Source organism: Salvelinus alpinus, chromosome 5, assembly GCF_045679555.1.
Source record: "Salvelinus alpinus chromosome 5, SLU_Salpinus.1, whole genome shotgun sequence".
Classification (NCBI taxonomy): domain Eukaryota; kingdom Metazoa; phylum Chordata; class Actinopteri; order Salmoniformes; family Salmonidae; genus Salvelinus; species Salvelinus alpinus.
In genome coordinates, this window is record NC_092090.1 from 82687054 (window position 1) to 82711998 (window position 24945).

Here is a 24945-nt window from a genome sequence, read left to right on the forward strand (position 1 = left end):
AAACACAGAAATCAACACTCACAATGTCATAGAAACAACAGTATTTCCCATAATGGTTTGTTACATGATAGCCACTGGTATATACATACATTTCAGAAACTAAAAGTCACAATACATATTATAGGCCTTACCAAACTTGCCAAAGGGTAATGTAAAACTGTTTCTACATCTCATTTCATAGAAGTCATTTAATTACATAGAAGTCATAGAATTACATACATAGTCTCTACTGTAGGATTGAGGTCAATCAATGAGGCCCGAGGTGAGCCAGAAGATAACAAGATTAAAACGTTGTCTCAGGGAACATTATCACCCATCACCGTGCTCTCATTGGTTTCTGTGTAGTGGACATGTTTGTCTGGGTCGGATCTATTTTGGTCTTTCAGTGTTTGGCAGTGTGACATGGCCCAGTTTCTATAAATTGTGATTCTTAACATGTTTGCCTGACAGGAATAACCATGGGATGTGGCGTCGCAAAGTCGAACCAGTTCCATACAAAAAAGGGGGGAAAAGGTAGGCCTAACCTGACAGTTGAGAGTCTTGATCACTGGCCTTTATGTTCTACAACAGTGGTATTCAAAGTCGGGGTCGCGGGGATACTGCAGTGGGGTCGCAAAAATGTTTTAAAAAATCAAATTAAAATACAAGAAATAAGGAGTACAGATTATTGTATGGGACAATATACAAACATTTTTGAGAAAGATCATTTGAAAAAATAAAAGAGATTGAGTTCATGTAATTATTTGTTTTATTTTGTTTAATTAGAATTGAGTGGGATGGGGTCATGAGAAATTATTGGGGAAAAAATGGGGTCCCTAGAAATTCGGGCGGAAAAAGTGGGGTCCCCACTGAAAAAGTTTGAATACCACTGTTCTACAAGCATGAATCATGTTTACATCTTACTTGTGTCATAGGCTAGCAGGTAGCTTAGCGGTTAAGAGTGTTTGGCCACTAACTGAAAGGTTGCTAGTTCGAATCCCTGAGCTGAGTAGGTGAAAAATCTGTTGATATACCCTTGAGCAAGACTTAACCCTAATTGTTCCTGTAAGTCAGACTGAATAAGATCAGCTGCTAAAATGTCATTGGTGTTGACATATGAAATGTATCATAACCACAATACATCAGGAAGGATAGAAAAAAGCATCCACTGATAATGATTTCCTGTAAATTATTCAAAAATGTTCTATTCTGTTTATCAACTTCGGTAAGATAGATATTCTAACCATACACCCCTCTATTTCTCTTCCATAAAATAATGGAAGTTGCAATCGTCACAGGTAAACTCAGAGTCCAGTGCCATATCTATCAGTCTTTTTGTCCCAGGAACCATATGGTTCCTCCTAATCTGAGGACGGTTTACATCAAATTTATTAAGATGCAGTCTGGGATTGCCCGAATTAAAGGGGCAGTTGCTACATAATTAGTTATTTTTTTTACTTATAAATTAGTTATACAGTATGTATCCATTGATTCTTGAAGAATATAACATTTTAATGCCTCATGAGCTTAGTTCAACTGTAGTACCCCATCAGAAAATATAAGCTTGTTTTACTCCAATGTTTGTAATAAAGTAAATGTAAACAAACACTATGTAACCGCAAAACATGGTTAAAACTATCATTTTGATATCATGGATTGTTAGTCCTTGTATCCATAGCTCTGTCTATGTATTTGAGAGTGGTTACATTTCTCCAGCCCCATCCCTCAGCTTTTACCAAAATAGGGGCGGGGACTTCGCTTTGTTATTGTTTCAACTGCTGATTGCCGCTTTAAGCAGCATAAATAGAACGCAATTCCCTTTTATACACTTTTCTCTCTATGCGTATTCTGACATTGAATTTAAGCATGAGAATATTATGCTATTCACCTGCTATTCGTTTTGGGTGGAGATTGAATAAATGAAGGTGTGGCGGATGTGTGTTTACAGATACCCCGTATTCTGACCTTGACTTAATTCCCTAATAATTCCACCACCTTTACATGTGAGGATTCCATGAATAAGGTCTAACGAACCTACCGGTTACAACTTGATAAGAGTTATTGATATGAGCTAGGTAAATGAGTAATCCGTTTGGATAAGGGAATTGTAAATATAAATGACAATTGTTTTAGACATATTTTTATCTTATAGACGCTGGAGACAAATGTGAAACCACTCATATAGCAGCAAACTGAAGCAACATATCAACTTTCCCACATTAAAGTTAATATGCTGTGCCATTATGCAGAATTAAAATTGTACAGCCTTTTAACTTGCAGGGATGGATACTCTCGAATGTCTTACTTATAGGCTATCTTGACTTTCTCTATTTCATATTTCTATCGTGATAAATATTAGCCACTATCAGTATCGACCGTCAGTAGGCCTAATAACCACACATATTCAACTGTCAATTTACTGTAAGTTCCCTTTAGTTGGTATAGCCTACATTTTCATTTCATACTTTGTTTTGTTTACTTTCATTTGCTTTCTCTGTAAATGTCGTCACGGCCATGTGGTTGTTGCTGAGGATCATTAGCTACAGTTGATAACAAGGTTTGAGGTCGGACATATTAGTGAGGTGGACAAAAAAAACATGTAGGCTAATTAAATTGTTATGGAGCAGAACGCAGACCAAACTGTAACCATTTGAAGCCGATGGTTAGTGCAGGCAATAGACAAGGGTATAGCCTACTATTATACACTATTTTCCCTATTATAATTCTATGTAGACTTATCTTCCAACATTACCATGGGTTGAAGAACTGACTAAGGCAACTTTCAGGATAAATCAAACCACTTTATTTTTGATTAATCAATATATTTTGTGCATAAAGGCTCTCCAAACCTGTTTTTTCTGATACAAAAATACTTTCCTAACCTTAAATAATCTACAAGATCAGAGTATTTATTAATCTACCAATTGGTGGTGAAATGGAGACGAATGTGCATATATTTAGATGACTTTCTTTCATTGATTCCTGATATTCTGAACCCGTTCTCTCCATATATTCTAGTGAGTCTGTTGACAAAATTCAAACTAAAAGGGACACCGTATTTAAAAGGATGGCTCAAGATAAATGTACTGGAAACCTTATTGAATAAAAACTCTGCGAGAAAATCTGTTGGCCAGCAAGTGGGAGGGTTTTCAGCATTTGAATTACATTTATTTCGATCGTGCAAGGTAACCACACCTGCAGAGTGCTCTACCTGACTGAATAAGGTAAGTCTGAAAACCAAATACTGAGAAGTGCATGGGAAAGGCCTACATTTCCTAAGTCTGAAGCGGCCCCTTACAAATTAGTAACATATTGTAGGAATTGCAATTCTTAACATATCATAAGAATTGCAAAAACATTTCGTAACATATCATACGAAATGGATGATGTACTACACAATTTAGCAAAATTTTGGGGGACCCATTTTGGCTCGTGAGCATTACTTTCAAAACTACTGGCTGATATTATACAAATGCTTTGGAGCATCACTTTAATGAGAGCTGACTAAATTTCTGTCTGGTAACCATTTCAGGGAACAGTGCCGGTCCACGGACTGGAGGTTGAGAAACATTGATAATGTATCCATTTCTCCATGCTTTATAAAGACTCCAACACAATTATCCAATTACAGCCAACTAAATATTGATGATGATCTATAGCCGGTTGGGTTGGCTGTAGTTGGATAGATGTGTAGGAGCCTTTAGAGGATGTGTGTGCTCTTTTTTTTATTTTAGCAATGTTCAAGCAATTTCTACAAAGATAAAGCATTGCCCTCTAGCATTGCCCTCTATGTAGACCAATTTGCAGTATACACAGAATAATGGTGACTTTACCTCCTTTACCTCAAATCCTAACCTGTTTGTATGTGTGTGAAATAATTTAATGCATTTTCTCTTATTTTTCTGTATCTGCAACGCTACATGAAGCCATCACATGTAAGCCCACATGCTTCCCTTCTATGTTGATGTTGTTTACTTGTAACAGGAAACAGGTGGAATGTTTACTGCAGGATCAGTCTGGGTCAAAGGTCAAGGCTGTAGTGGTCTGGCTTTTGTTGGACAGTATGTTGTTGTGTCCCATTAGCAAGGGTGGACTGGGACCAGAATCGGTCCAGGTATTTGTTACACAATGGCCAGACCTGGCATTGATAAATCATGGCAGTCAATGATCTGTCCTTGTTATAATACTGTTGTGATTATATATCTAATACTCTACTGTTGTGACCCACCCAGAGACATACCACCACATAATGCATGAGCATACACAGGCATGTTCGTGGGTCTAGGTCTAGCACTGAACGGTCTCTCTCTATTCTGTCCAACAGCGATGAAGGCAGCTGTGTTGATCCAGCGCTGGTACCGTCAGTATGTGGCTCGTATGGAGATGAGACGCAGATACACCTGGAACATCTTCCAGTCTATAGAATACTCTGGGGAGCAGGCCCAGATCAAAGTGAGACACTGTAGTCACCCTGTATATTAGTGTACAACTGCCAGAGACTTTATGGCACAGTTGGTAGTGCACTTGCCCTGCAACTACATGGTAGCTGGTTCATGCCCCTCCCCCCAGCTGTTCCCCATGAATTGGTACACTACCTTCGAAGCAGTGGAGGCTGCTGAGGAGAGGATGGCTCATAATAATGGCTGGAACGGAACAAATGGAATGGCGTCAAACCATGTGTTTGATGTATTTGATTCTGCTCCAGCCATTACCACGAGCCCGTCCTCCCCAATTAAGGTGTAACCTTCAATTAGTATCCTCCTGTGCTTCGAAGGACATAGCAAATGAAAGTAGAATAAATAAGAAAGTAAAATATTGATTAACATTAGATGTTTTTTAAGAGAAAATGCAATATTGCAGGCTAATACACTTTCATTTACAAATAAATCATCCATAAAGTGCAATATTAGTATTTACTTTGTCTGAGGAAAGGTTTAATACATAGTAATTCAACACAATCATACAGTTCCCCTGGTGAATAGCTACTTATAGAATACTTTGTGAAACTTTGCTAAAGAAAATGTCTATCTCTCTCTTCTCTATGCAGCTTTACAATTTCCTTGGCTACCTCATGGACAACTTCAACCCAACTAGCACTGAACGTAAGACTTTCCCTGCCCTTCTGTTGTGGCTTTTGTATACAATTGGGACCCTTATTTCTGCTTCACGAACGTTGTCATATTATACCTGTGGTTTCTCCACTACAGGCAACTTAATCTCCCACATATTCCGAGAAAATGAAGTGTGCCGCGATACAGAGTGGGAGAGGCACTTCTGCTATAAGAATATTGAGGTGCCAGAGATCTACTCAGGTCCCCGTCTTATCTTCCCTCTTACTGTGGAACAAGTGGCTGCCATGGTAGAGGCCTTCAGGAATAAAAGAGTAGGTGCATTTATGTACCGTTAGAATTAAATTGATTCTCTGTTCCTAACTATAGTGCTTTAGCTTTATCACAAATCCCCTTCACTACACAACTGTTTCTCCCAGTAGCAGCTCCACTCTCGGTACGTTCTCCAACTTCTCCTGGAAACATGGAAGTTACTCCGAAAGCTGCCGAACATCAGTCGAATCTCCACCTGTCACAGCAAAGAAATCACAGTTTGTGGTGAGTAATAAATCACCACAGTTTTTTGTTGTTGTCTCGATTCACCTCATTGAGGAGAGCAACCCTTTTCAAATGTTTTTTTTATATACCTTAAATTATACAAATATTAGCAAATGATAAACTGTAATAGTTATATCAGTGTATTTATACAGCATTGTTTAATCCAAGGTGATTTACATGGGCAGCTTGAAGACCTGCTGTTGATATTTTACAAGGTACTGTGTGTCATCTGCTACAATTTATCAGCTAAATACATATGAAATTAAATCATTATTTTTGTTGAAACTTTCCCCCATAATAGATATGAAGATATACATTTAAGATATTCATAGTCTGTTGTGTTTATTGTTTCCCCTGTAGAATGGCATGCCATCATTGGAGCGGCCATATGTTTTCAATGGAGACTTTGTTGATCGAGGCAAAGATTCCATTGAGATTCTCCTCATCCTTTTTGCCTTCCTGCTCGTGTATCCAAACGATGTTCACCTCAACAGGGGAAACCATGAAGACCATATTGTCAACTTGAGGTATACAGTCAAAACACTGATCATGTACGAATTCAATCTATTTAATAATTTTAAAAATCCTATATTTTCAACTCTGGTATCTCCTTGTCGTTTGTTTAGGTATGGCTTCACCAAGGAGGTGTTGGGGAAATACAAGGTAGGTTTCATTTTAGAAAAGTTAAATAAATAAAGAACACAACCTGGTGAAGTGTTGACTAACACAAGATGAACTTGTAGTGGGCAGTAATATTTGACATGTGCATATAATACATATAATATATAATATATATTATATATATTATAATAATATATAATATAATACAGTGCATACGATATTATAAATACCTCACATGCGACTTGTAATAAGACTAAGCAATTAGCCTATTAAAATGTTTATCTGACTCCATAAGTATAATTAGCAATATGCAAGAGACTACAGTTGAATCATGCACAATCAAGTATTATGGATTCAATAGTATAGTAATACTTTTAGATTTTTTTTTTATCTTTAATTTGCAATCAGTAGCAACTATGAGAATAGAAAGGTTCAGAACTTTTGTGAAACATAACACAGTTGAAAAAAATATGGCTAATAAAAAATAAAAATAAATGAATGGTGTTAAGAGATAGATGGGAGAGGTTGAGTGGAGCTGAAGGGTGGGATTAAAAACAAGATAACTAATGGGAAATATACTGTGTCTGTAAATTGTATATAGGTTCAGAACTTTGTGAAACAGCACAGTTAAAAATATATGGCAAAATAGAACTGGATGGGCTTCAGAAATAGATGGGAGGGGTTGATGGTATTTGAAGGATGGGATTAAAAACAAACAAAAGATAACTATTGTAAAATACATTGTGTCTATAAAATGTATATAGTATGTATAAGCTGGAAGTAATTAGGGGAGGGGTGGTAGGGTTAGGAGAAAATAATAAAGGAACATATATTGTAAATAAGAATTTGTTCTTAACTGACTTGTCTAGTAAAATAAAGGTTAAATAAATAAAAATATGAGTTTCAGCCAATCAATTGTGTTGTGACAAGGTAGGGGTGGTATACAGAAGATAGCCCTATTTGTTAAAAGACATAGTCCAGAACAGCTCAAATCAGCATAGAGAAACGACAGTCCATCATTACTTGAAGACATGAATGTCAGTCAATATGGAACATTTCAAGAACTTTGAACCTTTCTTCAAGTGTAGTCGCAAAAACCATCAAGCGCTATGATGAAACTGGCTCTCATGAGGTCCGCCACAGGAGAGGAAGACCCAGAGTTACCTCTGCTGCAAAGGATAAGTTCATTAGAGTTAACTGCACCTCAGATTGCAGGCCAAATAAATGCTTCACAGATTTCAAGTAACAGACACATCTCAACCTCAACTGTTCAGAGGAGACTGCGTGAATCAGGCCTTCATGGTCGAATTTCTGCAACAACAAAAAAACACAACTAGAGGACACCAATAAGAAAAAGAGACTTGCTTGAGCCAACAAACACGAGCAATGGACATTAGACCGGTGGACATTTGTCCTTTGGTCTGATGAGTCCAGATGTTAGATTTTTGGTTCCAACCGCCATGTCTTTATAGACGCAGAGTAAGTGAACAGATGATCTCTGCATGTGTGGTTCCCACCGTGAAGCGTGGAGGAGGAGTTGTGATGGTGTGGGGGTGCTGTGCTGGTGACACTGTCAGTGATTTATTTAGAATTCAAGGCACACTTAAACAGCAGGACAATGACCCAAAACACATTTCCAGGCTGTGTAAGGTCTATTTGACCAAGAAGGAGAGTGATGGAGTGCTGCATCAGATGACCTGGTCTCTACAATCACCAGGACCTTAACCCAATTGAGATGGTTTGGGATAAGTTGGATCAAAGAGTGAAGGAAAAGCAGCCAACAAGTGCTCAGCATATGTGGGAACTCCTTCAAGACTGTTGGAAAAGCATTCCTCATGAAGCTGGTTGAGAGAATGCCAAGAGTTTGCAAAGCTGTCATCAAGGCAAAGGGTGGCTACATAGAAGAATCTAAAGTCTAAAATATATTTTGATTTGTTTAACACTTTTTTGGTTACTACATGATTCCATATGTGTAATTTCATAGTGTTGATGTCTTCACTATTATTCTACAATGTAAAAAATAGCTTAAAAAAACAAAAACCCTTGAATGAGTAGTTGTGTCCAACTTTTGACTGGTACTGTATATAGATAGCATCAGAGGTGTCGTCAGTGAACAAGTTTCAGATAGAAACTATACATGGATACCATTCAATATTCAATGTTCTGGATACTGTACCAGAGAGACACAGTTGAAGACGGAAGTTTACCTACACCTTAGCCAAATACATTTAAACTCAGTTTTTCACAATTCCTGACATTTAATCCTAGTAAAAATGATTAACTCTCTTAGGCCAGTTAGGATCACTACTTTATTTTAAGAATGTGAAATGTCAGAATAATAGTAGAGAGATTAGTAATAGTAGTATTTCTTTCATCACATTTCCAGTGGGTCAGAAGTTTACATACACTCAATTAGTATTTGGCAGCATTGCCTTTAAATTGTTTAACTTGGGTCAAACGTTTCGGGTAGCCTTACACAAGCTTCCCACAATAAGTTGGGTGGATTTTGGCCCATTCCTCCTGACAGAGCTGGTGTAACTGAGTAAGGTTTGTAGGCCTCCTTGCTCGCAGACGCTTTTTCAGTTCTGCCCACAAATTTTCTGTAGGATTGAGGTCAGGGCTTTGTGATGGCCACTCCAATACCTTGACTTTGTTGTCCTTAAGCCATTTTGCCACAACTTTGGAAGTATGCTTGGGGTCATTGTCCATTTGGAAGAACCATTTGCGACCTAGCTTTAACTTCCTGACTGATGTCTTGAGATGTTGCTTCAATATATCCACTTAACTGTCCTTCCTCATGATGGCATCAATCTTGTGAAGTGCACCAGTCCCTCCTGCAGCAAAGCACCCCCACAACATGATGCTGCCACCCCTGTGCTTCACGGTTGGGATGTTGTTCTTCGGCTTGCAAGCCTCCCCCTTTTTCCTCCAAACATAACGATGGTCATTATGGCCAAACAGCTCTATTTTTGTTTCATCAGACCAGAGGACATTTCTCCAAAAAGTACGATCTTTGTCCCCATGTGCAGTTGCAAACTGTAGTCTGGCTTTTTTATGGCAGTTTCGGAGCAGTGTCTTCTCCTTGCTGAGCGGCCTTTCAGGTTATGTCGATATAGGACTCGTTTTACTGTGGATATAGATACTTTTGTACCTGTTTCCTCCAGCATCTTCACAAGGTCCGTTGCTGTTGTTCTGGGATTGATTTGCACTTTTCGCACCAAAGTACGTTCATCTCTAGGAGACAGAACGCATCTCCTTCCTGAGCGGTATGACGGCTGCGTGGTCCCATGGTGTTTATACTGACGTACAATTGTTTGTACAGATGAACGTGGTACCTTCAGGCGTTTGGAAATTTCTCCCAAGGATGAACCAGACTTGTGGTCTACAATTTTTTTCTGAAGTCTTGGCTGATTTCTTTTGATTTTCCCACGATGTCAAGCAAAGAGGCACTGAGTTCGAAGGTAGGTCTTGAAATACATCCACAGGTACACCAACTACAATTCACTCAAATGATGTCAATTAGCCTATCAGAAGCTTCAAAATCCATGATATCATTTTCTGTAATTTTCCAAGTTGTTTAAAGGCACAGTCAACTTAGTGTATGTAAACTTCTGAACTTCTGGAATTGTGATATATAAGTGAAATAATCTGTCTGTAAACAATTGTTGGAAAAATGACTTGTGTCATGCACAAAGTAGATGTCCTAACCGACTTGCCAAAAGTATAGTTTGTTAACAAGAAATTTGTGGAGTGGTTGAAAAACAAGTTTTAATGACTCCAACCTAAGTGTATGTAAACTTACGACTTCAACTATATACAGTGGGGAGAACAAGTATTTGATACACTGCCAATTTTGCAGGTTTTCCTACTTACAAAGCATGTAGAGGTCTGTAATTTTTATCATAGGTACACTTCAACTGTGAGAGACGGAATCTAAAACAAAAATCCAGAAAATCACATTGTATGATTTTTAAGTAATTAATTTGCATTTTATTGCAAGACATAAGTATTTGATCACCTTCCAACCAGTAAGAATTCCGGCTCTCACAGACCTGTTAGTTTTTCTTTAAGAAGCCCTCCTGTTCTCCACTCATTACCTGTATTAACTGCACCTGTTTGAACTCGTTACCTGTATAAAAGACACCTGTCCACACACTCAATCAAACAGACTCCAACCTCTCCACTATGGCCAAGACCAGAGAGCTGTGTAAGGACATCAGGGATAAATTGTAGACCTGTACAAGGCTGGGATGGGCTACAGGACAATAGCCAAGCAGCTTGGTGAGAAGGCAACAACTGTTGGCACAATTATTAGAAAATGGAAGAAGTTCAAGATGACGGTCAATCACCCTCGGTCTGGGGCTCCATGCAAGATCTCACCTCGTGGGGCATCAATGATCATGAGGAATGTGAGGGATCAGCCCAGAACTACACGGCAGGACCTGGTCAATGACCTGAAGAGAGCTGGGACCACAGTCTCAAAGAAAACCATTAGTAACACACTACGCCGTCATGGATTAAAATCCTGCAGCGCACGCAAGGTCCCCCTGCTCAAGCCAGCGCATGTCCAGGCCCGTCTGAAGTTTGCCAATGACCATCTGGATGATCCAGAGGAGGAATGGGAGAAGGTCATGTGGTCTGATGAGACAAAAATAGAGCTTTTTGCTCTAAACTCCACTCGCCGTGTTTGGAGGAATAGAAGGATGAGTACAACCCCAAGAACACCATCCCAACCGTGAAGCATGGAGGTGGAAACATCATTCTTTGGGGATGCTTTTCTGCAAAGGGGACAGGACGACTGCACCGTATTGAAGGGAGGATGGATGGGGCCATGTATCGCGAGATCTTGACCAACAACCTCCTTCCCTCAGTAAGAGCATTGAAGATGGGTCGTGGCTGGGTCTTCCAGCATGACAACGACCCGAAACACACAGCCAGGGCAACTAAGGAGTGGCTCCGTAAGAAGCATCTCAAGGTCCTGGAGTGGCCTATCCAGTCTCCAGACCTGAACCCAATAGAAAATCTTTGGAGGGAGCCGAAAGTCCGTATTGCCCAGCGACAGCCCCGAAACCTGAAGGATCTGGAGAAGGTCTGTATGGAGGAGTGGGCCAAAATCCCTGCTGCAGTGTGTGCAAACCTGGTCAAGAACTACAGGAAACGTATGATCTCTGTAATTGCAAACTAAGGTTTCTGTACCAAATATTCAGTTCTGCTTTTCTGATGTATCAAATACTTATGTCATGCAATAAAATGCTAATTAATTAATTAAAAATCATACAATGTAATTTTCTGGATTTTTGTTTTAGATTCCTTCTCTCACAGTTGAAGTGTACCTATGATAAAAACTATAGACCTCTACATGCTTTGTAAGTAGGAAAACCTGCAAAATTGTCAGTGTATCAAATACTTGTTCTCCCCACTGTATATATATATATACAGTACCAGTCAAAAGTTTGGACACACCTCACACCTCATTCAAGGGTTTTTCTTTATTTTTACTATTTTCTACACTGTAGAATAATAGTGAAGACATCAGGACTGTGAAAAAATACATATGGAATCATGTGGTAACCATTCTTCAAAGTAGCCACCCTTTGCCTTGATGACAGCTTTGCACACTCTTGGCATTCTCTCAACCAGCTTCATGAGGTAGTCACCTGGAATGCATTTCAATTAACAGGTGTGCCTTGTTAATTTGTGGAATTTCCTTCCAAATATTTTGATTTGTTTAACATTTTTTGGGGTTACTACATGTGTTTTTCACAGTTCTGATGTCTTCACTATTATTCTATAATGTAGAAAATGGTACAAATAAAATAATCTCAAATATAAAATATATTTTGATTTGTTTAACACTTTATTGGTTACTAAATGATTCCGTATATGTTAAATAGAAAATGTAGAAAATAGTACAAATAAAGAAAAACCCTTGAATGAGTAGGTGTGTCCAAACTTTTGACTGGTACTGTATATATATATATATATATACATTAGTTGCATCCTTTTGGATTCTTTTTTTTCTACCACCCCCCGCCCTGGTTGGAGAACTCGTTTTCGTTCTCTCTGTCTCTCCCTGTCTCTCTCTCTATATATATATATACAGAGAGAGAGATAGAGAAAGAGAGAGAGAGAGGGAGAGAGAGAGACAACGAGAACGAATTCTCCAACCTGGGCAGGGGGTGGTAGAAAAAAAAAACTGTTCATTTTGGCCCCCCAGAGGAGAAAGGGCTGACCAGTCTTTGGGCATTGTCCTATCCTTGTGTTCCTGAACCATTTGCCATGCAGCTCCAGGTGACAGAGAACTGATGTCAGTCTCATGTAGGACTGGAAATACGTGCAGGATGTTCTGAATAGTTTGTTGACCATCTGACATTAAATCCTCTTTATCCTACTTATAAAACATGAGGAAAATCTCTTTGCTAGTATCTTTATTTAATACTTTGATAACTTGGAATCACAACTATAAACTGCACTTGGCTTGCTCATTGCTCAGAAATTTAAAAGGGGTGTATTTTTACATTCAATGTGGGTCACTCACTGACTCCTCTGCGTAACGTCCAGTAAAAGGATTAAGAGGTTGCTTAACAAGATGACTTAAGGTCATCAGTGTTCTCTCAATGTGCCGGTTACAGGTTACAGTGAGTCAGGATGATCAGTGGCTTTACTGTACTTATGCCCACGCAGCAATGCACTCTTGGATCTTTACCCAGATTCTAAACATGCATCAAAACAGTACAGCTAAAGTGATTATTTGTTTACACTGGTTTAAAAGCCAGATCAGTTTGACATACATTTTTTTAAACACAATTCCCAACTTTGCTGGCACATATAGGGACAAAATGTCACACTCCTCTCATCTATTCAACAATGCAGTGATTAATTATAATTGTAGTTCATTTCCCTTGTCCTCAGATGCACGGCAAGAGGATCCTAAAGCTGCTTCAGAAGATCTTCAGCTGGTTGCCCCTGGCAACAGTCATCGATCAGAAAGTGTTGATCCTGCATGGGGGCATCTCCAACACCACGGACCTCTGCCTCATAGCCAGAGTGGACAGACACAAAGTAAGTGAGACTTTCTCTAGACAAGTGTAGTTTCTATCAATCAATCAATCAAAAATAATGTGGAACATACACTGTACAAACACATGAAGAAAAGGGAAAACGGTCGATTTCCACGGACTGACAAAGAGGACAGATGTAAATGTTAATAAATTATTTCATATAATTGAAATAATGCCTTTGTGTTCTCTCTCCCTCCACGTTTCTCTATCTCTATTTCTCTGACGTCTCCCAGTACGTGTCAGCCCTGAGGCCTCCTAAGAAGAGGACACAATACCCAGTGAGTCAGTCCTCTGTGGACTTGGATATGGAAGACGACCTGTCAGGCACCAAGAACAACCAGCGCCGGGTCTCCCTGATCAAGGCCAACTCCTTCGGACCCCGGGATGGCTTCCAGCGCCGCTCACTCCAGGACTTTTCCGGCAGGGTCCCCCGGACCGTTGACGAGGAGATAGAGGTGCGGCGGAGGCAATCCGGCTTCATCAAGGGCGGGTTCAGCCACAGTCAGGGGGACCTCAACAACCTGGCCGTCTCCTCGGCGTCGCAGGAATCCACCGACACAGCAGACACTACCGTAGAGGAGTGGAAACAGGTGAGGAATTCCGGCTGGGGATGTGTTGTAGACTAGAGAGGTGGTTTGGTGAACTGTGCTGTGTGATGAGTAACAGTAACCTTGTCTGAGACCTGACGACTTTAGCCTTTAGCTCTGTACAGGTTCGATACTCGGTCAGTTACTCATGATTGGTTGTTCAACACCACCTCAGCACTAGGAGTGCTCTATGCTCTGTTTGTGTATGTCGCAGATTGACATTTATTGTCATGATTCTTTCCCTTGAGCCAGAACTGAGAGGTTTCCACTAGATCAAAGGTAGGCAACCCTGGTCCTGGAGTGCCGCAGGCGCTAGATGGACCAGCTGCAAAATTGTCTATATCATACAAATTAATGAAAACAAAAAGCTTAGTTTAAGGCATTAGGGTTTACAGTGTGGTTAAAGTTAGGGTTAATGTTAGGGTTATGTTTAAAATCAGGTTTTATGACTTTATGGCTGTGCCAGTTAGTCACCACTCTGCAGAGCTGCCTACAGGGCAAGACTCATGACAGTAAATGCCAACCTGCCTACAGTCACTTACTTAGTCACTGGTAGACAGACTGTAAGACAGAGGACCGTTAATCCGTCAACCTGAATAACAATCTTGTTTTCCAATTTGTCAATTTGCCACGTTTCAGGACAAACCCTCATTTTACAAGAGGAGCCAACTACGTTTTGTTCTCTTCCCTTTAACTCAATGGTGAAGGTTAATGTGTCTTACAGTACAATAGTCATTCAACTGAATCCATCACAGTATTTTAAGGAAAATCTGTCTCCTAAATGGTGAATGATTGTCAGCAGTATGTAGTATATACTCTGATATAATATAAGCGCTAGCTTAAAGTAGTGTACTGTTTAGGGAATGTCATTTGAGATACAGCCATGGTCTTCTCACCTCTATATCTACTTATAGCCCTATACCAGTCATTTGTTTACTGTCCTTTTTGTTTTCCTTATGATAGCCTATTGTAAAGTCCTTGGGTCTGACAAAAATGCTAATAATTTTACAATGTATTATTTATATGACTAGATTCTGGACCTACTGTGGAGTGACCCCATGTCTCAGAACGGCTGCATACCCAACGAGGTGCGGGGAGGAGGCTGCTACTGGGGGCCAGACGTCACCCAGGACTTCCTGGACAGACACAACATGCAGCTCATCATCCGCTCCCACGAGTGCAAGCAGGATGGCTACGAGTTTTGCCACAACCGCAGGGTGAGAACAGTCAGGCTAAAGGTGTCTAAGGGATTACGTAGGATGGGTAAGACTAGGGCCTGTATCCAAACAGTGTCTCAGAGTAGGAGTGTGGATATATTACACTTCCCCCTGTCCATATAATCATATTCATTATGATCTAAATGGCAAATCTGATGTCAGATCAGCAATACTCTGAGACGTGACCTGATCATAAAACACTCTAGACCCTCATTATACGCTATAACTAGGGCCACAAGTTTGTCCTAGTCAGGTCATGTGGCCAGGAACAACTCCTGGCCTTGGTAATGGCATATTTTGAATGCTAAGTCCCATTTATGCCCACTATGCCCACTGCCCTGTCGTGACATAGGCCTACACTAAAGTCTTTTCTCACTTGGCAGAGGGGAGCAGTTGCTCCACCATACTTTTGAGCTAATATTCTATAAGAGTAACAGGTGCCGGTAATCAGCTCCGGTGAGCTCCTGCCCAAGTCAAGCAAGGGTTGTAAAGCTGCTCACTTGCTTTAGTCAGCCTACATTTGTGTGCTATGAAAGTGCAGTACGAGAGGTTTCTGGAAACTTAAACATTGCTTTTCACTGTTTGGTAATTCTGTATTGTTTACAATTTGTACAACAGGTCCTCACCCTGTTCTCTGCCTCCAACTACTATGAAGTGGGCAGCAACAGAGGGGCCTACGTGAAATTGGGACCAGACCTAGTGCCTTATTTGATTCAGTACCAGGCTAGCAGTATGACTCGAGAACTCACCCTCAGGAAAAAGTAAGCTACAACAGACAATGGAAAATTATTTAGATTAATAAAATTAAGATTGTTAAATTGACGTGGACAGAGTTTGATCTGCTCTCCCTGTCTGGACTACAGTGTGGGGAAGGTGGAACATTCAGCCCTCAAGGTCCTGCGGGAACAGCTGTTTGCACACAAGTCTGACCTTGTCAGTGCCTTCCAAGAGTTTGACAAAGACAAAACAGGTGTCGTATCAATTGACATAGCCATGATCAAATATTCCCCCAAAGGATTAAGATTTATGTGATTTAATACAATTTACACCCTTTAATTGTTTATACTCATATTTCATGAGATATAATATCTTATTTTGTGGTTGTTTTTTTGGGGGGAATAGATCAGCTATGAAATTATCAGATACAATTTAAATCAAATAATATTACTTGCATCCTTTTGGATTTTTTTTTTTCTACCACCCCCTGCCCTGGTTGGAGAATTCGTTCTCGTTGTCTCTCTCTCTCTCTCCCTCTCTCTCTCTCTCTCTCTCTCTTTCTCTATCTCTCTCTCTATATATATATAGAGAGAGAGAGACAGGGAGAGACAGAGAGAACGAAAACGAGTTCTCCAACCAGGGCGGGGGGTGGTAGAAAAAAAAGAATCCAAAAGGATGCAACTAATGTATATATATATATATATATATACAGTACCAGTCAAAAGTTTGGACACACCTACTCATTCAAGGGTTTTTCTTTATTTGTACTATTTTCTACATTTTCTATTTAACATATACGGAATCATTTAGTAACCAATAAAGTGTTAAACAAATCAAAATATATTTTATATTTGAGATTATTTTATTTGTACCATTTTCTACATTATAGAATAATAGTGAAGACATCAGAACTGTGAAAAACACATGTAGTAACCCCAAAAAATGTTAAACAAATCAAAATATTTGGAAGGAAATTCCACAAATTAACAAGGCACACCTGTTCATTGAAATGCATTCCAGGTGACTACCTCATGAAGCTGGTTGAGAGAATGCCAAGAGTGTGCAAAGCTGTCATCAAGGCAAAGGGTGGCTACTTTGAAGAATGGTTACCACATGATTCCATATGTATTTTTTCACAGTCCTGATGTCTTCACTATTATTCTACAGTGTAGAAAATAGTAAAAATAAAGAAAAACCCTTGAATGAGGTGTGAGGTGTGTCCAAACTTTTGACTGGTACTGTATATATATATATATATATATATATATATATATATATATATAGTTGAAGTCGTAAGTTTACATACACTTAGGTTGGAGTCATTAAAACTTGTTTTTCAACCACTCCACAAATTTCTTGTTAACAAACTATACTTTTGGCAAGTCGGTTAGGACATCTACTTTGTGCATGACACAAGTCATTTTTCCAACAATTGTTTACAGACAGATTATTTCACTTATAATTCACTGTATCACAATTCCAGAAGTTCAGAAGTTTACATACACTAAGTTGACTGTGCCTTTAAACAGCTTCGGAAATTCAAGAAAATTATGTAATGGCTTTAGAAGCTTCTGATAGGTTAATTGACATCATTTGAGTCAATTGGAGGTGTACCTGTGGATGAATTTCAAGACCTACCTTCAAACTCAGTGCCTCTTTGCTTGACATCCTGGGGAAATCAGCCAGAAATCAGCTCAGAAAGAAAATTGTAGACCTCGACAAGTCTGGTTCATCCTTGGGAGAAATTTCCAAACACCATGTTCATCTGTACAAACAATAGTACGCAAGTATAAACACCATGGGATCACGCAGCCGTCATACCGCTCAGGAAGGAGACGCGTTCTGTCTCCTAGAGATGGATGTACTTTGGTGCGAAAAGTGAAAATCAATCCCAAAACAACAGCAAAGGACCTTGTGAAGATGCTGGAGGAAACCGGTACAAAAGTATCTATATCCACAGTAGTCCTATATCGACATAACCTGAAAGGCCGCTCAGCAAGGAAGAAGATACTGCTCCAAAACTGCCATAAAAAAAGCCAGACTACGGTTTGCAACTGCACATGGGGACAAAGATCGTACTTTTTAGAGAAATGTCCAGGGGTCTGATGAAACAAAAATATAACTGTTTGGCCATAATGACCATCGTTATGTTTGGAGGAAAAAGGGGGAGGCTTGCAAGCCGAAGAACAACATCCCAACCGTGAAGCACAGGGGTGGCAGCATCATGTTGTGGGGGTGCTATAATGCAGGAGGGACTGGTTCACTTCACAAAATTGATGGCATCATGAGGAAGGACAATTAAGTGGATATATTGAAGCAACATCTCAAGACATCAGTCAGGAAGTTAAAGCTTGGTCGCAAATGGGTCTCCCAAATGGACAATGACCCCAAGCATACTTCCAAAGTTATGGCAAAATGGCTTAAGGACAATAAAGTCAAGGTATTGGAGTGGCCATCACAAAGCCCTGACCTCAATCCCATAGAAAATTTGTGAGAACTGAAAAAGCATCTGCGAGCAAGGAGGCCTACAAACTTGATTCTGTTACACCAGCTCTGTCAGGAGGAATGGGCCAAAATTCACCCAATTTATTGTGGGAAGCTTGTGGAAGGCTACCCAACATGTTTGACCCAAGTTAAACAATTTAAAGGCAATGCTACCAAATACTAATTGAGTGTATGTAAACTTCTGGCTCACTGGGATTGTGATGAAAGAAATAAAAGCTGAAATAAATCATTCTCTCTACTATTATTCTGACATTTCACATTCTTAAAATAAAGTGGTGATCCTAACTGACCTAAGACAATTTTTACTTGGATTAAATGTCAGGAATTGTGAAAACTGAGTTCACATGTATTTGGCTCAGGTGTATGTAAACTTTGGACTTCAACTATATATATGTGTGTGTGTGTGTGTGTATGTATATATATGTGTGTATATATTTATGTGTATGTATACAGTGGGGAGAACAAGTATTTGATACACTGCCGATTTTGCAGGTTTTCCTACTTACAAAGCATGTAGAGGTCTGTCATTTTTATCATAGGTACACTTCAACTATGAGAGACGGAATCTAAAACAAAAATCCAGAAAATCACATTGTATGATTTTTAAGTAATTAATTTGCATTTTATTGCATGACATAAGTATTTGATACATCAGAAAAGCAGAACTGAATATTTGGTACAGAAACCTTAGTTTGCAATTACAGAGATCATACGTTTCCTGTAGTTCTTGACCAGGTTTGCACACACTGCAGCAGGGATTTTGGCCCACTCCTCCATACAGACCTTCTCCAGATCCTTCAGGTTTCGGGGCTGTCGCTGGGCAATACGGACTTTCGGCTCCCTCCAAAGATTTTCTATTGGGTTCAGGTCTGGAGACTGGCTAGGCCACTCCAGGACCTTGAGATGCTTCTTACGGAGCCACTCCTTAGTTGCCCTGGCTGTGTGTTTCGGGTCGTTGTCATGCTGGAAGACCCAGCCACGACCCATCTTCAATGCTCTTACTGAGGGAAGGAGGTTATTGGTCAAGATCTCGCGATACATGGCCCCATCCATCCTCCCCTCAATACGGTGCAGTCGTCCTGTCCCCTTTGCAGAAAAGCATCCCCAAAGAATGATGTTTCCACCTCCATGCTTCACGGTTGGGATGGTGTTCTTGGGGTTGTACTCATCCTTCTACTTCCTCCAAACACGGCGAGTGGAGTTTAGAGCAAAAAGCTCTATTTTTGTCTCATCAGACCACATGACCTTCTCCCATTCCTCCTCTGGATCATCCAGATGGTCATTGGCAAACTTCAGACGGGCCTGGACATGCGCTGGCTTGAGCAGGGGGACCTTGCGTGCGCTGCAGGATTTTAATCCATGACGGCGTAGTGTGTTACTAATGGTTTTCTTTGAGACTGTGGTCCCAGCTCTCTTCAGGTCATTGACCAGGTCCTGCCGTGTAGTTCTGGGCTGATCCCTCACCTTCCTCATGATCATTGATGCCCCACGAGGTGAGATCTTGCATGGAGCCCCAGACCGAGGGTGATTGACCGTCATCTTGAACTTCTTCCATTTTCTAATAATTGTGCCAACAGTTGTTGCCTTCTCACCAAGCTGCTTGGCTATTGTCCTGTAGCCCATCCCAGCCTTGTACAGGTCTACAATTTTATCCCTGATGTCCTTACACAGCTCTCTGGTCTTGGCCATTGTGGAGAGGTTGGAGTCTGTTTGATTGAGTGTGTGGACAGGTGTCTTTTATACAGGTAACGAGTTCAAACAGGTGCAGTTAATACAGGTAATGAGTGGAGAACAGGAGGGCTTCTTAAAGAAAAACTAACAGGTCTGTGAGAGCCGGAATTCTTACTGGTTGGTAGGTGATCAAATACTTATGTCATGCAATAAAATGCAAATTAATTACTTAAAAATCATACAATGTGATTTTCTGGATTTTTGTTTTAGATTCCTTCTCTCACAGTTGAAGTGTACCTATGATAAAAATTACAGACCTCTACATGCTTTGTAAGCTGGAAAACCTGCAAAATTGTCAGTGTATCAAATACTTGTTCTCCCCACTGTATAGTGTGTATGTAGTGATATGTATGTGTAGTAGTAGTATGAGTATGAGTATGAGTATGTATGTATGTATGTATGTATGTATGTATGTATGTATGTATGTATGTATGTGTGTGTGTATATATATATATATATATGTTAAGTAGTCCCCTCCTCCCTATCTCCAACATAGGGCAGGTGTCTCTGAATGACTGGGCTACGGCGGTAGAGAGTGTGCTCCGTCTAGGCCTACCCTGGAGGATGCTGCGCTTTCAGCTGGCCACCTGCAAGACCCCGGGGGGCATGTTAGACTACCAGGAGTGGTTCCAGGAACTCTCCATAAAAGAGCCACAAATGGAGGTAATGGCATGTTACATCTGTCATTTAACTTCCATATTGACAATACTGATCAAATCCTTGTGGATGTACATACTTCTGTCCCTACAGGCTAATTGTGTTTGTTTGTCTTATCCAAGCATTCATGGTTATATAGCATTCTGTGGGAACACAGTTGTTATGTCATGACACACCTCTTATTTCAAAACCTGATGCCATAGAAAATAATTGGTGTCGTTCCATAGAGTGTTCACAGACAACTCTCCCCTTGATTGCCTATGCAGCACATCGATCAGGGTTTGCTGGAGACCCTGTACCGCCATCGCGCCACCTTGGAGACCATCTTCAGAATAGTGGATTTAGACAACTCAGGTAACAATACTCCTTTACTCTGCCTTCATTCCATGTGTTGTTTCTTCAGGTGAATGTTTTGATCGCACAAGACATGACGTCAACTATCGGTTACCTGTGTTATTTGTTTGGGGTGCGTAGTTTGCATACGTACATATGTAAGTACACTCAGACACATGTCGTACTTATTGAGGCCAACCTCCCTGTAGTCTGTCTGTGGGGTGTTAAAGCTAACGTCAGCAGTAGGTGGTGGCTGATTTTAGGATTAACCCAGTGGTCTTCTAGTATCACATCCAGCCAACTGACACCAGCCCTGCTACTTATCTCTCCCCTCATCCCACTGGCTCTCCATCTTTCCTTCCCCTCTCTCCTCCCTCTCCTCTCTACCATTCTCTCCTGCCTCTCCCTCCACTCTCTCTCCCCCTCCTCCCGCCTCCCTCCAGGGTTCATCACAATGGAGGACTTCCGTCAGACGTGGAAGCTGCTGAGTGCCTTCTTAAAGATGGAGATCACTGACGAGGCTATCTCGGACCTGTCCGTCACCATAGACACCAACCAGGACGGCAACATTGACATCGATGAGTTCATGGAGGCCTTCCGGCTGACAGACAAGAAAAGCCGTCTGGAGAGGGGAAAGAGCATGTTTATGGGGACCACCACTGACCTGACCAAACTGGAGGGGGACCCCAATATATGAGGGATTAGTGGGACTGGAGGGGGAACCCAATATATGAGGGATTAGTGGGACTGGAGGGTGCGCCCAACAAGTATGTAGTAGTTTGAGTAAGTAAAAAAAAAAGCAGACACTATCCACTCAAGACACTCTCCACCCAAGACCAACAAACTACTACTAGTGGGAGAAGGTCTGTATGGAGAGAGAGAATGTAAGAGACTGCTTGTTTATTACCTCAGGGGCTATGGAGGTAGCGCACAAACAAACAAGCCAACAAGCTGCTTTGATCATTGACGCACATTGAGACACTGAGACTATGGAGTGTTACAGCAGTGTCGATTAGGCTAGAAGGTGGATAGCAGACAATCTCCTTGGTGATTAGAGAGGATGGCTGGAATTTATTTTCGTCATAGGTTGAAATTCAAGAAGACACCACAGAGTGATGTAGTTTTGGATTAATTCAGTATGTATGCAGATGCAGAGGCCAACAATAAATATACACAACGTTGTCACAGTTTATGTCCTTCCAAGCGGAGTGACTTGCACATAATTTGAAACTTTCAAATATGAAAAACATGATATTTTTGCCAGATTCATGTAAATAGATCCGGACTCTTATTGGTGCCTTAGTGATAGAATAGGGAAAGCATTCCATCATTTTAGTGAAACTTTTATTAATGTACTGATTGAATCGTGTCATTGCCAACCTGTCCACCTGTTCACTGGATGTGGCAGTAAGGTTATACAGTGGGGAGAACAAGTATTTGATACACTGCCGATTTTGCAGGTTTTCCTACTTACAAAGCATGTAGAGGTCTGTCATTTTTATCATAGGTACACTTCAACTGTGAGAGACGGAATCTAAAACAAAAATCCAGAAAATCACATTGTATGATTTTTAAGTAATTAATTTGCATTTTATTGCATGACATAAGTATTTGATCACCTACCAACCAGTAAGAATTCCGGCTCTCACAGACCTGTTAGTTTTTCTTTAAGAAGCCCTCCTGTTCTCCACTCATTACCTGTATTAACTGCACCTGTTTGAACTCGTTACCTGTATAAAAGACACCTGTCCACACACTCAATCAAACAGACTCCAACCTCTCCACAATGGCCAAGACCAGAGAGCTGTGTAAGGACATCAGGGATAAATTGTAGACCTGTACAAGGCTGGGATGGGCTACAGGACAATAACCAAGCAGCTTGGTGAGAAGGCAACAACTTTTGGCACAATTATTAGAAAATGGAAGAAGTTCAAGATGACGGTCAATCACCCTCGGTCTGGGGCTCCATGCAAGATCTCACCTCGTGGGGCATCAATGATCATGAGGAATGTGAGGGATCAGCCCAGAACTACACGGCAGGACCTGGTCAATGACCTGAAGAGAGCTGGGACCACAGTCTCAAAGAAAACCATTAGTAACACACTACGCCGTCATGGATTAAAATCCTGCAGCGCACGCAAGGTCCCCCTGCTCAAGCCAGCGCATGTCCAGGCCCGTCTGAAGTTTGCCAATGACCATCTGGATGATCCAGAGGAGGAATGGGAGAAGGTCATGTGGTCTGATGAGACAAAAATAGAGCTTTTTGCTCTAAACTCCACTCGCCGTGTTTGGAGGAATAGAAGGATGAGTACAACCCCAAGAACACCATCCCAACCGTGAAGCATGGAGGTGGAAACATCATTCTTTGGGGATGCTTTTCTGCAAAGGGGACAGGACGACTGCACCGTATTGAGGGGAGGATGGATGGGGCCATGTATCGCGAGATCTTGACCAACAACCTCCTTCCCTCAGTAAGAGCATTGAAGATGGGTCGTGGCTGGGTCTTCCAGCATGACAACGACCCGAAACACACAGCCAGGGCAACTAAGGAGTGGCTCCGTAAGAAGCATCTCAAGGTCCTGGAGTGGCCTAGCCAGTCTCCAGACCTGAACCCAATAGAAAATCTTTGGAGGGAGCCGAAAGTCCGTATTGCCCAGCGACAGCCCCGAAACCTGAAGGATCTGGAGAAGGTCTGTATGGAGGAGTGGGCCAAAATCCCTGCTGCAGTGTGTACAAACCTGGTCAAGACCTACAGGAAACGTATGATCTCTGTAATTGCAAACTAAGGTTTCTGTACCAAATATTCAGTTCTGCTTTTCTGATGTATCAAATACTTATGTCATGCAATAAAATGCAAATTAATTACTTAAAAATCATACAATGTGATTTTCTGGATTTTTGTTTTAGATTCCTTCTCTCACAGTTGAAGTGTACCTATGATAAAAATTACAGACCTCTACATGCTTTGTAAGTAGGAAAACCTGCAAAATTGTCAGTGTATCAAATACTTGTTCTCCCCACTGTATATCTCCATGGGGACATTGGTCCTTTCCAGTGGCGACCCGTCATTCAGGGCAGGTGGGGCAGAGTGTTATATATATATATATATATATATATATATATATATATACAGTACCAGTCAAAAGTTTGGACACAACTACTCATTCCAAGGTTTTTCTTTATTTTTTGACTATTTTCTACATTGTAAAATAATAGTGAAGACATCAAAACTATGAAATAACACATACAGAATCATGTAGTAACCAATAAAGGGTTAAACAAATCAAAATATATTATATATTTTAGATTCTTCAAAAAGTAGCCACCCTTTGCCTTGATGACAGCTTTGCACACGCTTGGTATTCTCTCATCCAGATTCACCTGGAATGCAGTCTTGAAGGAGTTCCCACATATGCTGAGCACTTGTTGGCTGATTTTCCTTCACTCTGTGGTCCAACTCATCCCAAACCATCTCAGTTGGGTTGAGGTCGGGTGATTGTGGAGGCCAGGTCATCTGATGCAGTACTCCATCACTCTCCTTCTTGGTCAGATAGCCCTTACACAGCCTGGAGGTGTGTTGGGTCATTGTCCTGTTGAAAACAAATTAAAGTCCCACTAAGCGCAAACCAGATGGGATGGCGTATTGCTGCAGAATTCTGTGGTAGCCATGCTGGTTAAGTGTGCCTTAAATTCTAAATAAATCACTGACAGTGTCATCAGCAAAGCACCCCCACACCATCACACCTCCTCCTCCATGCTTCACGGTGGGAACCACACATGCGGAGATCGTCCATTTACCTACTCATCAGACCAAAGGACAGATTTCCACCGGTCTAATGTCTATTGCTCGTGTGTCTTGGCCCAAGCAAGTCTCTTCTTCTTCTTGGTGTCCTTTAGTAGTGGTTACTTTGCAGCAATTTGACCATGAAGG

General features: G+C 40.8%; 1 protein-coding gene across 1 annotated transcript; it reads left to right on the forward strand.

Annotated features, from left to right (window-relative positions):
• Positions 1 to 458: 458 nt before the first annotated feature.
• Positions 459 to 22396, forward strand: ppef2a (protein phosphatase with EF-hand domain 2a). Its single transcript, XM_071403769.1, has 16 exons — positions 459 to 513; positions 4304 to 4431; positions 5027 to 5081; positions 5187 to 5362; positions 5471 to 5585; positions 5754 to 5800; positions 5946 to 6112; positions 6212 to 6248; positions 13119 to 13268; positions 13501 to 13857; positions 14886 to 15071; positions 15690 to 15832; positions 15935 to 16046; positions 20526 to 20687; positions 20948 to 21035; positions 21458 to 22396. The coding sequence occupies exons 1-16, from the start codon at positions 459 to 461 to the stop codon at positions 21709 to 21711; spliced, it is 2232 nt and encodes a 743-aa protein (XP_071259870.1). The 3' UTR covers positions 21712 to 22396.
• Positions 22397 to 24945: the final 2549 nt, after the last annotated feature.